We start from the raw sequence: 15,587 nt of genomic DNA, 5'->3' as shown, positions 1-15,587 counted from the left end.
TGCATCCCTCCATCCCGGCCAGAGGGGGGACGCCGGCCCCGGCACCCGCTTCGCCGCCGGCAGCCGCCTCCCCGGAGCCGTGCGAGCCGGCGCCGGCCGCTGGCCCCGACTCCAGGTTTGCATCCTTGGCTCGTTCTTCTTTTAATACATTTATCGATGCGCCGGGGCCGTTCGGGGAGGGGGCGGCCGGGGCGGGGGGAGCAGGTGCCGGCGGAGGGTCGGAGCGGCCGGGATGGGGGAGCCGGGTGCCGCGGTCCCGCCGGCGGGAGGGGAGGAAATGCAAGAGGCTGCACCTAAAAAAAAAATAATAATTATATATATATATATATATGTATGTATATATGTATGTATATAAAAATATATATATGTATATGGCTGGGGCGGAAGAGCAGGGCAAGGCACGGCGCCTCTCCCGCGCCGCGGCTGCCTCGAGCATCCGGCACGCGGAGGCGCCGGCGCCCACGGGCTCCCTTCCCGCAGGGAGGCCGCCCCGGGGCGCCGGCCGCCACCATGATGGACCTCAAGGTGGACGAGGAGGAGGTGGGCAGCGGGCAGCCCGTGAGCATCCAGGCCTTCGCCAGCAGCTCCACCCTGCACGGCCTGGCGCACATCTTCTCCTACGAGCGGCTCTCGGTGAAGCGCGGCGTCTGGGCGCTCTGCTTCCTGGGCTCGCTGGCGCTGCTGGCCCTCGTCTGCACCAACCGCATCCAGTACTACTTCCTCTACCCCCACGTCACCAAGCTGGACGAGGTGGCGGCCACCCGGCTCACCTTCCCCGCCGTCACCTTCTGCAACCTCAACGAGTTCCGCTTCAGCCGCGTGACGAAGAACGACCTGTACCACGCCGGCGAGCTGCTCGCCCTGCTCAATAACAGGTGGGTGCGCGGCCCCGGGCGATGTCCCCAGCCCCTTGTGGTGTCCCCAGCCCTGGGCGATGTCCCCGACCCCATGCAACATCTCCAACCTCTTGCAGCATCCCCAACCCCATGCAACACGCCTGGCTCCATGCAACATCCTTGGCCGTGCATAATGTCCCTGGCTCCATGCAATGTCCCTGGCCCCGTGCAATGTCCCCCAGCCCTGTGCAATGTCCCCTAGCCCCATGCAACATCCCTGGCCGTGTGCAACATCCCCGGCCCCATGCAACACCTCCAGTCCCATGCATCATTCCCGGCCATACGTGATGCCCCTGGCCCATGCAACATCCCTGGCTTTGTGCAATGTCCCCAGCTCCGTGCAACATCTCTGGCCCCATACAGTGCTCCTGGCCCCATGCAACATCCGTGGACATGTGCAATGTCCCTGGCCCGTGCAACGTCCCCAACGCATGCAACATCCCTGGCCCTGCGCAACGCTCCTGGCCCCATGCAACATCTCTGGCCATGTGCAACGCCCCAGCCCCACGCAGCACCCCTGGCCCTGGGCACTCCATGCCCCTCTCCGGGCACCTCCCAGCCCCCGGGGCAGGGTGCTGGCATGGGCGACGGGAAGGCTGGGACCATCAGGGTCCCACCAGGTCCCGCTGGCACCCCAAGGCGGGTGGCTCCAGTGCCGCCCCCAGCAGCAGCGCCCGGGCGCTTCCCAGCTGCCGGCAGGAGGGAGGGAGGGAGGGAGGGAGGCTGCCCGGCACGGGCCGGCAGCAGCGCGGGCTCCTTGCTGGAGCCTTTCCCGAGGGCTTTTCCTCGCCCGTGTCCCAGCACGAGGAGCCGGTTGTCCCTGCAACAGGGAGGGATTTGCAAGCGCCGAGTAGCGGCGCTGGGCTGGAGCTGGAGCGAGAGCTGAGACCTGGCACGCTCAGCCCATGTCCCGGCGCACCGCCGAGGGTGAACGGCCCCTTGCGCCTCCCCGAACCCTCCGTCTCGCTTGGATTTGCCCTGACCGCCCTGGTCCCGGGCATCCCGGCGGCTTTGCACCCGGCTCAGGCCGTTCGACGCTCCGAATCCGCCGGGGGCTTTGCCGAGGCACCGCGGGGACGCAGCCAGGGCTGAGCCTGCGCCCGCTCCTTCCGGCAAGGTACGAGATCCCCGACACGCAGACGGCCGACGAGAGGCAGCTGGAGATCCTGCAGGACAAGGCCAATTTCCGCAACTTCAAGCCCAAACCTTTCAACATGATGGAGTTTTACGACCGGGCCGGCCACGACATCCGGGAGATGCTGCTCTCCTGCTTCTTCCACGGGGAGCAGTGCAGCCCCGAGGACTTCAAAGTGGTGAGTGCCCCGGCGCCTCGGCCGGCAGCCGGCGCGCGGCTTATTCACCGAACGGGAGGGAATTTGCAGGAAACGCCTATTCGGAGCGAGAGCGGCATCAGCCCAGCGCGGTCCGGAGGGTCCCGGGTCCCCGCGTGCATCCGCACATCCGCGGCGTGCTTATTCCCCGCTTCCCGACCTCCCCTCTTGCCGGCAGCGGCGAAACAGATGAGCAGCTGGTTTGTTATTGCTGCCTGGATTATTCCTCGCGAGCCGGCCGGGATGATTTAAGGGATTCGATTAGGGAAAGCCGGCTCCGTGCTGCCTTTGTGGCGCTGGGTGCCCCCGGAGGGAGAGGCCGCCGGCCCCGGCCGAGCCCTGGGAAACGTCTCCCGGTTTCCCGCGCGGGGGCTCCCGGGGCGATGCTTCCCGCGGCTCCTCCAGCCGCCGCCTCCCTCCCTCCCTCGTGCTTTATTTTTCCCAGCTCCTTGCTTTTTTCCTCCCGTTTCCCCCATCTCAAAGGCGATCGCACAGGGAATTCGCCTGAGGGCCAGCGGCTCAGTGCTGGGCGTCCCTGCGTGCCGGGGGGGGAAAAGGCTTGGAGGGCTGCCGGCATCTCCCGGCTGCTTCACCGGCCGCGCTGCCCCTCTGCTCCCGCTGAGCTTGAGACGGGCTCTGCTGGGGGGCGATTTTTCGGCCGCCCGGAGCTGGGGGGGCTCTGGGGAAGCTGCCAGCGCTGGGGCAGGGATGGAGCTCGGGCCGCCGGGACCGCGGGGCCCGTTGCTGCCCCATGTCCGTCCCCAGCTTTGCGGCTCCCGGAGCCCGGTGCCGCGGCCGGCGGGAGCACCGGGGGGGCCGCGGCCGCCCGGGCCGATGCCGGCTGCATGCTGATGCCGGCTGGCGCGGGAGGAGCTGGGCTCCCGCGGTATCCGGCCTCGCGGCAGGGAGGGCTCGGAGTGGGGGGAGACGCGGTGAGCGCAAAGGGCTCGGTGCATCCCCGTGCTCCAGCGCGGGATGCCGTGGGGAGGGCAGGCAGGGACAAAGCACCATCCGGGGATTATTTCGGCTTCTCCCACCTTCCCCTTCCTCCTGCGTCGCTGCACAGGGAATTGGGGGGGGTCTCTCGCATTGCTCATCCCCCTCCGGCTCCGCCTGCCCCATCCTCGCCCCCTCCGTGGGTCCTGCATCCGCCCCGACCTGACTGCCGGCTCATCCTCGGCACCGGCGATTGCGGCGTGGCAGCGCCTCGGCGCCGTTCGCAGCCCGGATCGAGCTTTGCTGCTCCGCTAACACAAAGGGAATCAATGCCAAAATCCTCTGGCCCGGGAGGCACCGGCTGCCAGCCGCGCATGGGATCCCGGGATGCTCCGGGGTGGGCGCTGGCATGGGAAGGGGCCCCTCGGTGGCCTCCGTTCCCGGGAACCGCCTGCCCCTCCGCTCCGGAGGCCGCGCTCCCCGACGTGCTCATTAGCAGCCGAGATCAATGTTTCTCGCCTGCTGCTTCATTATTTATAAGCCGGAGCCATCGCTCCTCTGCGGGAACCCGAGCCCCTGCCGGCGCCCGGCTTGCGCTTCCCTTCCCCCACGCTGGGGAAGGGGCCCAGGAGTCCTGCTCGCTGCTCCCCCGGGGAGCTGCTCCGGAGAGCCAGCAATCCTGCCTTTCGGCTCTTCCTCCTCCAAATCCAGCTAAATCGCTTTTGCAACTCGGGGAAAGAGGAGAAATGCAGGGACGAGGGTCCCCGTGGCTCCCCTTGCCCATCGCGCCCCTCCTGCCCGGGCACCCGAATCCCCTTGTCCCCGTCCCGTGTCTCCGCGCGGCCTTCCCGTGGCAGCGACGCGGGAAGAACCTGCGTCTGCCAAAATCGCCCCGAACTCCGGGGTCGTCCCGTGCGTCGAGGGCACCTGGGGCTGTCAGCAGCCCCTTCCCGGGACGCGGCGCCCTGTCTCGGTCTGGCACGTCCCTCCCCGCCTCTATCCCATCCGAAAGCGGCACGGTCGTTATTTATTCCCGCGCGGGGATCTGGGGCCCCGGCAATTTGGCTGCCGGGCCAAGGCACCGTCTGCGGCTCCGGCGCTGGGTTTCACGCCTGCTCCACGACTGCCCCGGCATGTTCGGCGCTGCGCGGGGGAAATGCCTGCGACTGAGCAGAAACCCCCCGGCACGAACCCGGCTGCCTCCCAGCAAAACGCAGGGTGTGGAGGAGCTGGAGCCCAGCGCGATCCCGGGGCCAGGAGCAGCCCTTCGCCTGCCCGGCACCGTCCGCAGGCAAAGCCGAGGGAAATAGTGCTGCCCGGATCAGGCCCTGCTGCTAGCCCCGCTCACGGGGGGCAGACGAAGGGGATGAGGGCTGGCTGAACCCCCTGCACCCCACTGCACCCCGAGAAACCTCCTGACCTCCCCTGCACCCTGCTACACCCTGCCGAACCCCCCCAGCCCCTAATGCACTCCCCTGTGCTCCCTGCACCCCACTGCACCCCACTGCACCCTGCGAAACCCCCTGAACTCCCCTGCACCCTGCTGAACCCCACTGGACCTTAATGCATTTGCCTGTGCTCTCCTGCACCCCTCTGCACCCTGCAACCCCCCCCCCGAGCCCCCCTGCACCCCACTGCACCCTGTAAAACCTCTCTGACCTCCCCTGCACCCTGCTGAACCCCACTGGACCCTAACGCACTTGCCTGTGCTCCCCTGCCCCCCCCTGCACCCTGTGAAACCCCCCTACGCCCTGCTACAGCTTGCTGCACCCCACTGGACCCTAATGCATTCCCTTGCACTCCCCTTCTCCCTACTGCACCCTGCAAAACCTTCCTGCACCCCTCTGCACCCTGCTGCACCCTGCTGCACCCCACTGGACCCTAATGCATTCCCTTGCACTCCCCTGCACCTCATTGCACCCCACTGCACCCTGCTACACCCTGCTGAACCCCACTGGACCCCACTGGGCCTTACTGCACTCCCTACACCCCACTGCACTACATTGCACCCTGTAAAACCTTCCTGAGCCCCCCTGCACCCCGCTGAGCCCCCCCGAGCCCCCCCGCACCCTGCCGAGCCTCGCTGCACCCCAGCGGACACCGCGGCACCCGCGGGCCGGGCGCCAGCCCTCGCTCCAGCCAGCGCGTGCTGGGGGCCCCCCCAAAATCCTGCCCTCGCACGGGTCAGACCTGCCTCGGGTGCGAGGGGCCCCCGGGACCCCGCGGCGCAGCCCGGGCGCCGAGCGCAGCAATTGCCGCCACCCAGGCGTTTCCTGGAGCGTCAGGCCGTTCGCAAGGAACCGCGTGGGTCCGGCTGCCTCGGCGCGGCGAAGCACCCGGGGGCCGGGGCGGCGCGGGAATGGGCTCCCCCCGCGCCTCCGCGCTGCCCGGCCGAGCGGCGCCTTTTACAAACTCCCTGAATCATTTAAGCGACGCGTGTAAATCACTTCCTCAAGCGGCGCGCGGGCTCCTAAATAACTTATAAGCGCTTGCAACTGCTACCGTGTCTCTCGGTCGCTCCCGGGAGGCGTCGCACCTCCGTTGGCAGCTCCGCGCCTGGATCCGCCGAGCGGCATCTCTCCCCGGCCGCTGCCGGGGCGGGAGCAGCCGGGACCGGCGGGAACCTGCACCGAGTTGTCATTAAATCGGACGTTTGGCCGTGCAGCGTGATGTGCCGGCAGCACCGGAGCCAGAGCCGGAGCCAGGCGGGACGAGGAGCAGAGACCTGGTGCATTCGGTGCATGAGGGTGTCGTGCCTCCCCGCACGTGGAAACCCATCAGGGCAATCGCTGCCTCAGCTTGGGCACCCCGGCAAAGTGATTAGGAAGGGACAGACGGACGTGGGGGCAAGGGCTGAGGCCTGAGCACGCTCAGCGCACGTCCCGGCCCGGGGTGTCCGGCTGTGCTGAAGCTCCAAGCCGACCCGACGCACCTCGGGGTCCCTCCTCCTCCTCCTGCTCCTCTCGCGGCGCCTTTGCACGCAAAGCGTCATTAACAAATCTATTATTAATTATTATTAATAAGGTTTAAGGGTCGCATCCGCCGCCGGCGCAGGCGGGGTTCCTTTCCGGCACCGCGGGGCGCGTGGGATGGGGCCAGCTGCGAACGCCGCCCCGAAACACCGTTCAGCCCAGGCAGGAGCCCGGCGCCCCCCGGCCCGGCGCCGCGAGGAAGCCGCCCAGGAAACCCCGTTTTTGCCGCTTTTTCCTCTCTTCCCCCCTGCTGTCGGACCGGGAGCAGCCGGGGCCAGGTCTCCCGGGGCGCTCGGGAAGCTCGGCCTCCGGCATCGCTTTTCGTCTATCCGCCTTCGCACAGGCGCCTCCTTCGTCGCCTGCGGGAGCTTGGCCGGAGCGGGACGCTCTGAACGGCCGCTCCGCCGCGATTCCCAGAGCAGCCGTGGCTCGCGGCGCTGCTCGCCGTCTTGGCCTTCGGTTATTTATAGGGCCCCGACACTCGGATATTACAGCCGTATTTTTTTTTTTTGCACAAACATATTTGCTTTGCAAGAGCTGCTCCGGCCCGGCGCTGCTGCGCGGCGGCTTCGGGGCTCTCGCCGCAAGGATCGATGCTGCAGAAGGGGGAGGCGGGCGCGGAGGGGGCCGAGCGCTCCCTGCGCTCGCTCCGGGCTTATTTGGGATTTGCCGAGCGGCTTTGTCACTCCTGGTCTTCCTCCTCCTTTTGCAAATCCCCGTCTCGGGATGCTCTCCGGTTCCCTGGGACCCGCTGGTCGGGGTTCCCGCGCCCCAGCGCCGTGTCCATGCCCAAATTTGCTCGGACGAGATGCGATTAGGAAACGGCGAGGCGCGCGGAGCCGGAGCGGGTGAATGCGGCGGGAAAACCAGACAGGAATATGGTTTTGTGTTGTTTTTTTTCCCCCCGCCAATAAAACCGTCGGCTCGAATTTGTTTGCGTGAACCGTCCAAGTGATTGTGAAGGATGTCGGAAAAAATTGCAACCCACTCGCGGGCAATTCGCCACGGGCGGAAAACAGGAGGCGGCGAGTGGATGAGTGTCGGCACGGGGAATAATCCCGGCGGGGTGGACGGGGATGAAGAGATGCCGTGGCCAGGCGAACCACGTTACAACCCATCGCAGTTCCCGGAGCGGGAATAGGTTCCTGGCAAGGAGGATAACGCATGGGACGCAGCAGCCCCGGCACGCAGGATAACCCTGCCATCGAGACGCCGGAGCGGCTGGAGGAGGAGGAGGAGGAGGGTGGAGGAAGGCAGCATCCCGGCGATGCCGGGATCCTGTCCACAGGAAGCCCCCGTGCTGGCGCAGCATGGCCCCGGCACACAGGCAGCGCCGGCTGGGAAGCGCTCGGCCACGTGGGGCCGGGAGGCTTTGGAAGATTAATGGGATTTAAAGGGAAGCGCTTGGAGAGGGAGATAAGGCTCAGAGATAGGAGCCACCGCTGAGCACCGGGAGCCGCGAGGCCCCGGGGCCCTGACGACGTCCACTTGGCACCTTCCTCGCCGTAACGGGCTTTCTGTTAAAGTCCGGCGCGGCAGACGGCGGGACCGCGGCCCCCGAAGCGGCTCCTTGGCTTCCCATCCCCAGCGGCAGCCGGGAACCGGCCGGGGGCTCCCGCGGCACCAGCGCGACGAGGAGGCGGCGGATAACGCGGAGGGAGAGACTCCTCTTTAATCATCAGTTTTTCCGCATTCGGATGCGACATGCTAATCCACTGCGAAGCGCCTAATCTGGGGGATGAAGGGCCGGATAACAGCAGCCGTGCGCGGCGCGGCTGGCGGAGCGAGCGCCGGCAAGGTGGCCGGAGCCGATAAGGGCCGCCAGGATTAGCGCCGGCAGTGATCCCGGCCGGCGATGCCCGGGAGCACCGCAGAGTTGGAACTGTCCCGAAACGGCCGCCGAGGGGCCGGGTGGGACGCGGCGATGCCGACGCTCGTGCGAGGGGGCTGCGAAGCCGGACGGCACCTCCCGGCTCCCGCCGCGGCCGGTCGCGGCACAACGCTCCCGGGCTCGCAGCTCGCCGAGATAACGGAGCTTGCAACGCTGCTTTCCGCTCGCCTCCTCGGGGATTGGTTTATCCCTGTGCATAACTCCATCCCGGCTTTGATCTCCTCTGCCATTAAAGCGTGACAGGCTGCGAAAGGCGCCGCCGCCGCGGTCAAATCCCCCTCCCGCCGCCCTGCTCCGGGGAGCCTCCGGCAGGCAGAGCCGCAGCGGAGCGAGCTGGCCCGGAGGGACCCGGGACGCCGGCTCCGGCGCCCTTGGCAGCCCCCGTTGGGGCCCGGGCGCCGCAGTCGGGCGCGTTGCGTTGCGTTGCGTTGCGGCAGGGCCCCGGCGCGCCGCCGCGGGGGCTGATGTCACGGTTAATTATAGCACCCGCCTCCCCCGCAAAAGGCTTTACCTGGAGGAGGGTAAAAATAGCTCCTAACGCGGGAGGGAGGGAGGGAGCGAGGAGCTGGAACGAGCCCAAGGGCTCCTCCGGCATCGCCGAGGCTCCCGCATCCCGACCCCATCCCGGCTCCGGTTTCTCCCGGACCCTGCGGCGGGGATGGACCCCGTGGTGGTCCCAGGGCGCCTGGCTCCCCAGCGGGCGGCGGGAATGGGAACCGGAGAGGGATGAGGGCTCGTGGGTCGCCGCCGCCCTGCGGGAACCGTAATTCTCCGGCGGTTGTTGAAGCCGAGCGACCGGCGGGATTAAGGGCTCCTGCCCGCGATGGAGCGTTTTCCTTACGGCATCGGAGATTCCCCACGGCCAGAGCTGCTGGGAAGCGGCGGGGAAGGACGCGGAGCAGCACGGGCTCTGCCTCGGCCGGGCCAGGAGCCGCCGGGGACGTGCAGCCCCCGGCCTCGGCTCGGGGTCCCCCGGGCGGCGCCGCTTGCGTTTCGGCACCGCAAGCAAAACCCCTTCAGGCCTTTTCCTCCTCTTTTTCTCTGCCTCCCGCAGGCCTCGGGGGTGGCTCCTGCAGCAACGCGCTGCCCCAGGGCCCGGCACCCCCCCCCGAAATCCCACCCCGACCTCAATCTCAGCCAGCTCGTACCTGCGCCAAAAGCATCCTTCCGCGTCGGCGCCGGGTCGCCCCGCCAGCTCCCCTCTGCTCCCAGCCCCATCCCGCACGGCCGAGTGCCCCGAGCCCTCTCCCAGGGGAAGCCCCGACCCCTTTCCAGCTCTCCCTGCCCGCGGCTGCAGCCCGTCTCTGTCGGAGGCGAGGGGCCGGGATGCGGCAGGGATGCGGGTGAATCCCCCGCCGGGCACAGCCGGCCCGGGAGCAGGCAGGTGCCAGCTCGGCTTCGGCCTCTCCCGGCTGCTCCCGCGACGCCCAACCTTGCTCGCGGCTTTATGAAATTTCATCCCGGGGTGCTGGCGCTCGTCCCCAAGGTCACCCGCCCCGCTGGCACCTGCCACCGCCAGCCTCCCTCTTGCACAAGGGCCTGGACCGGGAATGCTGGAGCCGGGGAGCCCCGGGACGGACCCTCGCGGGAGCCGTGGTGCGGCACGTCCCGCCAGCACGGCGCCCGTCTGCATCGCTTTTGCCCGGCAGGAGCAGACAACTTTGCATCGGAATCAGCTCCGATTTGCCAAATCTCCCTGGCTGCATTTCTTCGCCCGCTCTGGTGGCACCGGGGGCTGCGCTCAGGCACGGGGGGACCCCGCGAGCCGAACCCCCCCGGCGCCGCCCCTGCGCCTCGGAGCCGCCTCGTTTAGAGGCTCTCGCTCCCCCCCCGAGGGGCTGCGGCGCGGGGCTGGCGCTGCCGATCGCTCTGCGGTCACGTCGGATGCTTTTACGGAGCGCTGAGTGCAGGAAGGAGGCAAACCACAAGCAGGGGCCGTGGCCAAGGGCGAGAGACGCTTCTCCTGCGCCCAGCACAGCCCGGATCCCCAGGGCCCCGGCATCGCATCCCGTGCACTGACCCGGGGTCCACAGCACAAGGAGGGATCATCCGGCTCGGGATGCACCTCCAGGGATTCGCTCCGTGGGATTCATCACCTAAATCACGGCATCGACCAAATCGTGCAAAAATCAGCCGGGCTTCAAGGAGGGACCTCGGGCGCCGCTGGGGGCATCGATGGAGCCCGGGGAAACCGGAGCATCGATCGCGCAAGTGGCACCGGGGCGCTGCGGGGAGATGGTGCTGCCGGCATTTTGGGCAGCTCTTTCTGGCTCCGGCCACCCCGGAGAAGAGCCCGGCATATGGTGGCCCTGGAAACAGCCTGGCCCCCGGCGGGGAGGACCCGGCCGGAGCAGCCGGTCGGGCTGCCGGGGCCTCGCTCCCCGCGGACGTGACTGGCGCTCGCCAGAGCGGGCAGCCCCCCGGGAGCTCCCGCCTCGCCGGCAACCCGAGCGGCACTGCCGGAGCCGCCGCCGTCTCCGCTCCGTCCCCGGGGACCGGGGCAGCCCGCAGAACCGCCCCTCGCTCCTCCTCTCGCCCGGCTCCTGAAATACCCTCTGCTCGCCTTCCCCTCCGAGCATCCCTCCGCTCCGCTCCCCCCTTCTCCCTGAGGCGCCGCCGGCCTCTCCCACTCCCATCCCTTCTCCGTTTCCCCCCCCTCCGAACTTTCCCCACTTCCCCTCGCCCAGCGCCGCCGGCGGCGACCCTCCGGGCCGGACGATGCCTCTCCAGATATTCTGCACCATCTCCTTCTCCCACGAGGACGGGCAGGCAGCCGCGGCGGCCGCCGGCAGCGGCGAGGACGGAGCAGACGAGTTCCTGTACGGGCAGGAGGAGGACGAAGAAGAAGAGGAGGAGGAGGAGGAGGAGGAGGCGGACGCGGCCACCGACCTGGTGGCCTTCGCCGGCAGCTGCACCCTGCACGGGCTGAGCCACATCTTCGTGGAGGGCAGCCTGGGCGCCCGGCAGGCACTCTGGGCGCTGGCCTTCCTCCTCTCCCTCTCCGTCTTCCTCTACCAGGTGGCTGACCGCGTCGCCTACTACCTGGAGTACCACCACGTCACGCTGCTGCGGGAGGAGGAGAGCCCCGCCATGACCTTCCCCGCCGTCACCTTCTGCAACGTCAACCGCGCGCGCCTCTCGCAGCTCAGCCCCCGCGACCTGCTCTACCTGGCGCCCCTGGTCGCCTACGAGCCGGGCGCGGAGCCGGGCTTCGCCCCGGCCTGGCCCGGTCCCGGTCCCGGTGACGAGGACGAGCCCCTCAATCTGTACGGTTTCTTTAACCGCACGTGCCACCGGCTGGAGGACATGCTGCTCAGCTGCAGCTACCGGGGCGAGCGCTGCGGCCCCGGCGACTTCGCGGCGGTGAGTAGCCCCCGTCCCGGCGCCGTCGGCTCCGGCATCCCCGTCGCCCCCGACCGGCTCGCCCTTCCCGCCACGCGGGGCTGCCCGGTGCGATGAGTGCTGCGTTCTCAGCTGCAGCGGGGTGCAAGCGACCCCCCCGGTGCCCGCAGCCAAGCGGCTCCCGCTGCCTCATTCCCCTACGGAGTAGAAATGGGGATAGATGCTCCTGGATGAGCCGCTCGCCCCAGCAGGTGCTGGGGAGCAGCTTGCACTGGTGTTGTTCCCGGCGCGGCTGTTGCATTGGACGCGGCAGGTGACGCCGTCCTTGCCGGCTCACGCAGGGACAGCTGATATTTCACCCCGGCACCTGGGAGCCGTGCCAGGCTCGGTGACGGCAGCAGGGACCTGCTGTGCCCCGGGATGGGGCTGCAGGGCGGGAGCCGGAGCCGCCGGGCAGGAGCTGGAGCCGCGCCGCCGTCTCTGCCCTGCCCTCGGCCGGGGCGCCCGCGTTGCTTTTAAACGTCCGTGCGTGCCGGAGACCCGTCCTCGCTGAGCTGCCGCGCGGAGGTGCCAGCCGCCCGCGTCTCCGGCTGCAGCGGGAGCCAGGGGGTGCAGCAGCGGGGCGGCCGCGGGGGCCACGACGGGGCGCGCGAGGATGCGCCAGGCCGAGCGCCGCCCCGTCGCGGGGTCCACGGCATCCACGGAGCCGTGCACCGGCGACGTGGCGCTCCGCTCGGAGCAGCGGGGTTGGAGCCGCGCCGGCAGGTCCGTGCCGCTCCCGACACCTTCCCAGGCGGATGCCTCCCCTGCGGCGTCAAAGACGGGGCTGCAGCCCAGCTCGGAGCATCCCCCCCCCCACACACACACCGGGACGGCTGCGTTTTCGGGGGAAAGGCGGCGTTCTGCAGCGGGGCGGCCTCCCGGCTCCCCGTGCGGCGCCGAGCCCGGCCTCAGCCCCGCGCCCTCTCCCGCAGGTCTTCACGCGCTACGGCAAGTGCTACACCTTCAACTCGGGCCAGGACGGCAAGCCGCGGCTCATCACCATGAAGGGCGGCACCGGCAACGGCCTGGAGATCATGCTCGACATCCAGCAGGACGAGTACCTGCCCGTGTGGGGCGAGACGGGTGAGCGGGCGCTGCCCAAAGCGGGTCCCGCTCGGGCCGTCCTTGCGCTCGCGTGTCCCCCCCCCTCCCTGGCTCCCTCCTCTTTCTTTCCTCGCTTCGGGTCCTTTTCTTCCCTTTTCCCTCCTCGTCTCCATCATTCGCCATGGCAACTCCCCAGCGCTCGTGTATAAATAGAGCCGAGCGCCTTCCCCGCTGCTCTGCCCGGGGTCTGGAGCAGGAGGGTCGGGGACACGGCGCAGCAAACGGATGCACGGACGCACGGACAGATGCACGAGCAAATGCGTTAGCCTGGGCAGGCGCGGGAAGTTCGGTCCCCGCCGCGGCTCAGCCGGTCTCACCCCCTTTCCCCCCCGCCGCAGACGAGACCTCGTTCGAGGCCGGGATCAAGGTGCAGATCCACAGCCAGGACGAGCCGCCGCTGATCGACCAGCTGGGCTTCGGGGTGGCGCCCGGCTTCCAGACCTTCGTGTCCTGCCAGGAGCAGCGGGTAGGAGCCGGAGGGGGCCGGGATGCTCCCGCTGTGCCGTGCCGGGGCGGGGGGCTCCCGTCCTCACGCCGTCCGTCTGCCCCGTCGCAGCTCATCTACCTGCCGCCTCCCTGGGGCGACTGCAAGGCGGCGGCGGGCGACTCGGAGTTTTACGACACCTACAGCATCACGGCCTGCCGCATCGACTGCGAGACCCGCTACCTGGTGGAGAACTGCAACTGCCGCATGGTGCACATGCCAGGTGAGCCGAGGCGATCCGGCCTGGAGCCCGCCGGAGCCGCTGGCCCCGCGCCCAGACGCCCTGTCTCTCTCCTCCAGGCGATGCCCCTTACTGCACCCCGGAGCAGTACAAGGAGTGCGCGGACCCGGCCTTAGGTGAGGATGCCCCACAGCTCCCCGCCGGCTTTCGGCATCTCCAACGCCTCTTGCGGCCCCCGCGGGTGTCCCGGGAGCGTGGCCAGGGCAGCGCCCGCCTGTCCCGGCCACCGGCATCCCGTCGGGAAAGCGCTGCCACCCCATCGGGTCCTGGCTTGCCACCAACCCCGCACCCTTCGTTCGTATTCGCATCGGCGGTTTGGTGTCGTTTGCTGCCCCATTGGCGCCGCGGGAGCCCCCGGATGGATGCGGGAACGATCCCTGGGGATGGGAAAAAAGGAAAAGGCGGGGGGGTGGGGGGGGAAGGCAGCGCTCGGCTTTGCGGCGGCTCCGTCACCTCTGCGCCGCCCGTCTCTCTCGCCGCCGGCTGCCAGATTTCCTGGTGGAGAAGGACAACGAGTACTGCGTCTGCGAGATGCCCTGCAACGTCACCCGCTACGGCAAAGAGCTCTCCATGGTGAAAATCCCCAGCAAGGCCTCCGCCAAGTACCTGGCCAAGAAGTACAACAAGTCGGAGCAGTACATCGGGTAAGGCGCCGCGGGCGCCGGGCGGGCGCCGCTTCCCTCCCCTCCCCGGCCCGAACCTCGGCCTGACGCCGCCTCCCTCTCGCGCAGGGAGAACATCCTGGTGCTCGATATCTTCTTCGAGGCCCTCAACTACGAGACGATCGAGCAGAAGAAGGCGTACGAGGTGGCCGGCTTGCTGGGTGAGCGCCTCCGCCCCGCAGCCCGCGGGGAGGCCCGAGGCACCGGTCACAGCTGCGACGAGTTCTGCCCTTTCTCTGCTGCCTCTGCCGCCAGCCTCGTGTCCCCCCCTGACCGCTTCCCTCTCGCCTCCAGGTGACATTGGAGGGCAGATGGGGCTGTTCATCGGTGCCAGTATCCTCACGATACTGGAGATGTTCGACTACGCCTATGAGGTGAGTCCCGGACGGCTCCCCACCCGCTGCCAGGGCGCACGCGGGACATGGGGCCGCCCAGCCCCGAGCCCTGCACCCCCCCCGGGGCCGAAACGGGACCGAAAAGGGGCTGAAACGGGGCTGAAACGGGGCTCCCGCAGGTGCTCAAGCACCGGCTGTGCCGGCGGGGAAAGTGCCGCAAGAGCCACAAGAGGAGCAACACGGACAAGGGCGTCGCGTTGAGCATGGACGACGTGAAACGCCACGTAAGTGCCGGCCGTGCACCGGTGGGGGGGGTGTCACGATTTGAGGGAATATTCAGGAAAGGAGCAGAGGCACCGGGCGGACGCGCTGGAAGGAGCCAGGGCTGCTCTCGGCGCGGGTGAAACCGACGGCACGCGGTGACGGCGGCGCCCCGTCCTTCCTCCTCTCCGCCCCGCAGAATCCCTGCGAGAGCATCCGGGGCCACCCGGCGGGGATGACGTACGCGGCCAACATCCTACCTCACCACCCGGCCCGGGGCACCTTCGAGGACTTCACCTGCTAACTGACGTCTGGATGTACAACCTGAGCTACCAAAGCCCTGCGGAGAGCTGCCCGTCCCGCTGCGAGCGCCCGCAGAGGGACGTGTCGAGGGGAACCTCGCTCCTCGCCACGGTGGGACGCGCACGCCGGCGACAGCCTCGGATTTCGGGGCGGGCGGGTGGGTCGGCTCGGCCTCGGACCCGGCGCGCGGCCCCCGCTCCGCTCCGGCCCCGCTCGGGCAGAGACTCGAGGACGCTCCAGGCTGGCCACCCCGGCGGTGCCGGGAGCGACACGCACAGCGGGCTGGGGCATGGACCTGCCCCGTCTCCTGCCCCTCGGCCTTTTTAACTAGAAACCCAGAAGCCAAGAAGAAGCAGCCGTCCGGCCGCAGAGCCTCCATCCGCAGCCCCGTCCGTCCGTCCGTCCATCCGTTGTCTCCACATCCATCTCGCTTCCACGCCTCGGCCCGGCGCTTGCGGGGTGCAAAGGAGGAGACCCCCTTCCCCGTGCCGGGCAGGGGGGACGGCGAGGACCCTGGGACCGCGTCCCCGCACCGGCCCGCAGCCTCCCCTTGCTGGGACGCCGCGCGCGCCAAGCCGGGGCACCTCTCCCGGCCTTGGCCCCTCCGAAACGTCTTCCTCGGCACCCTGCCCCTGGGCCTGCAGAGCCCGGCCGCGGGGCGAGGAGGCCCTTCCCACCAGGCCGGGGCTTCCTCGGCGCCGGGAAGGACCTCGCCGTCTGCCCCGGCGCAGCGGGAGCCCGTCGGCCGGCCGCAAGCGCCCTCCTGGCCCCCGGGACCGCGCGGCCC

At 69.1% G+C, this 15,587-nt stretch overlaps 1 protein-coding gene across 1 annotated transcript; it reads left to right on the top strand.

The window, feature by feature from the left end:
- The first annotated feature begins 510 nt into the window (after window positions 1–510).
- Window positions 511–14,934, top strand: ASIC1 (acid sensing ion channel subunit 1). The gene is made up of 11 exons (XM_067314057.1): window positions 511–875; window positions 2,014–2,209; window positions 12,343–12,493; window positions 12,853–12,980; window positions 13,071–13,221; window positions 13,299–13,355; window positions 13,730–13,883; window positions 13,971–14,062; window positions 14,196–14,275; window positions 14,416–14,520; window positions 14,697–14,934. The coding sequence occupies exons 1-11, from the start codon at window positions 511–513 to the stop codon at window positions 14,799–14,801; spliced, it is 1,584 nt and encodes a 527-aa protein (XP_067170158.1). The 3' UTR covers window positions 14,802–14,934.
- Window positions 14,935–15,587: the final 653 nt, after the last annotated feature.

Source organism: Apteryx mantelli, chromosome 33 (genome assembly GCF_036417845.1).
Source record: "Apteryx mantelli isolate bAptMan1 chromosome 33, bAptMan1.hap1, whole genome shotgun sequence".
NCBI lineage: Eukaryota > Metazoa > Chordata > Aves > Apterygiformes > Apterygidae > Apteryx > Apteryx mantelli.
The sequence above is the reverse complement of the archived record's forward strand: the minus strand, read 5'-3'. Positions and strand labels throughout refer to the sequence as shown.

Coding starts and splice junctions, on each gene's coding strand:
- ASIC1 (XM_067314057.1), top strand. CDS start 511: ATGATGGACCTCAAGGTGGACGAGGAGGAGGTGGGCAGCGGGCAGCCC. Junction 12,494..12,852: donor GCCCGTGTGGGGCGAGACGG/GTGAGCGGGCGC, acceptor CCCCCGCCGCAG/ACGAGACCTCGTTCGAGGCC. Junction 13,222..13,298: donor CCGCATGGTGCACATGCCAG/GTGAGCCGAGGC, acceptor TCTCTCCTCCAG/GCGATGCCCCTTACTGCACC.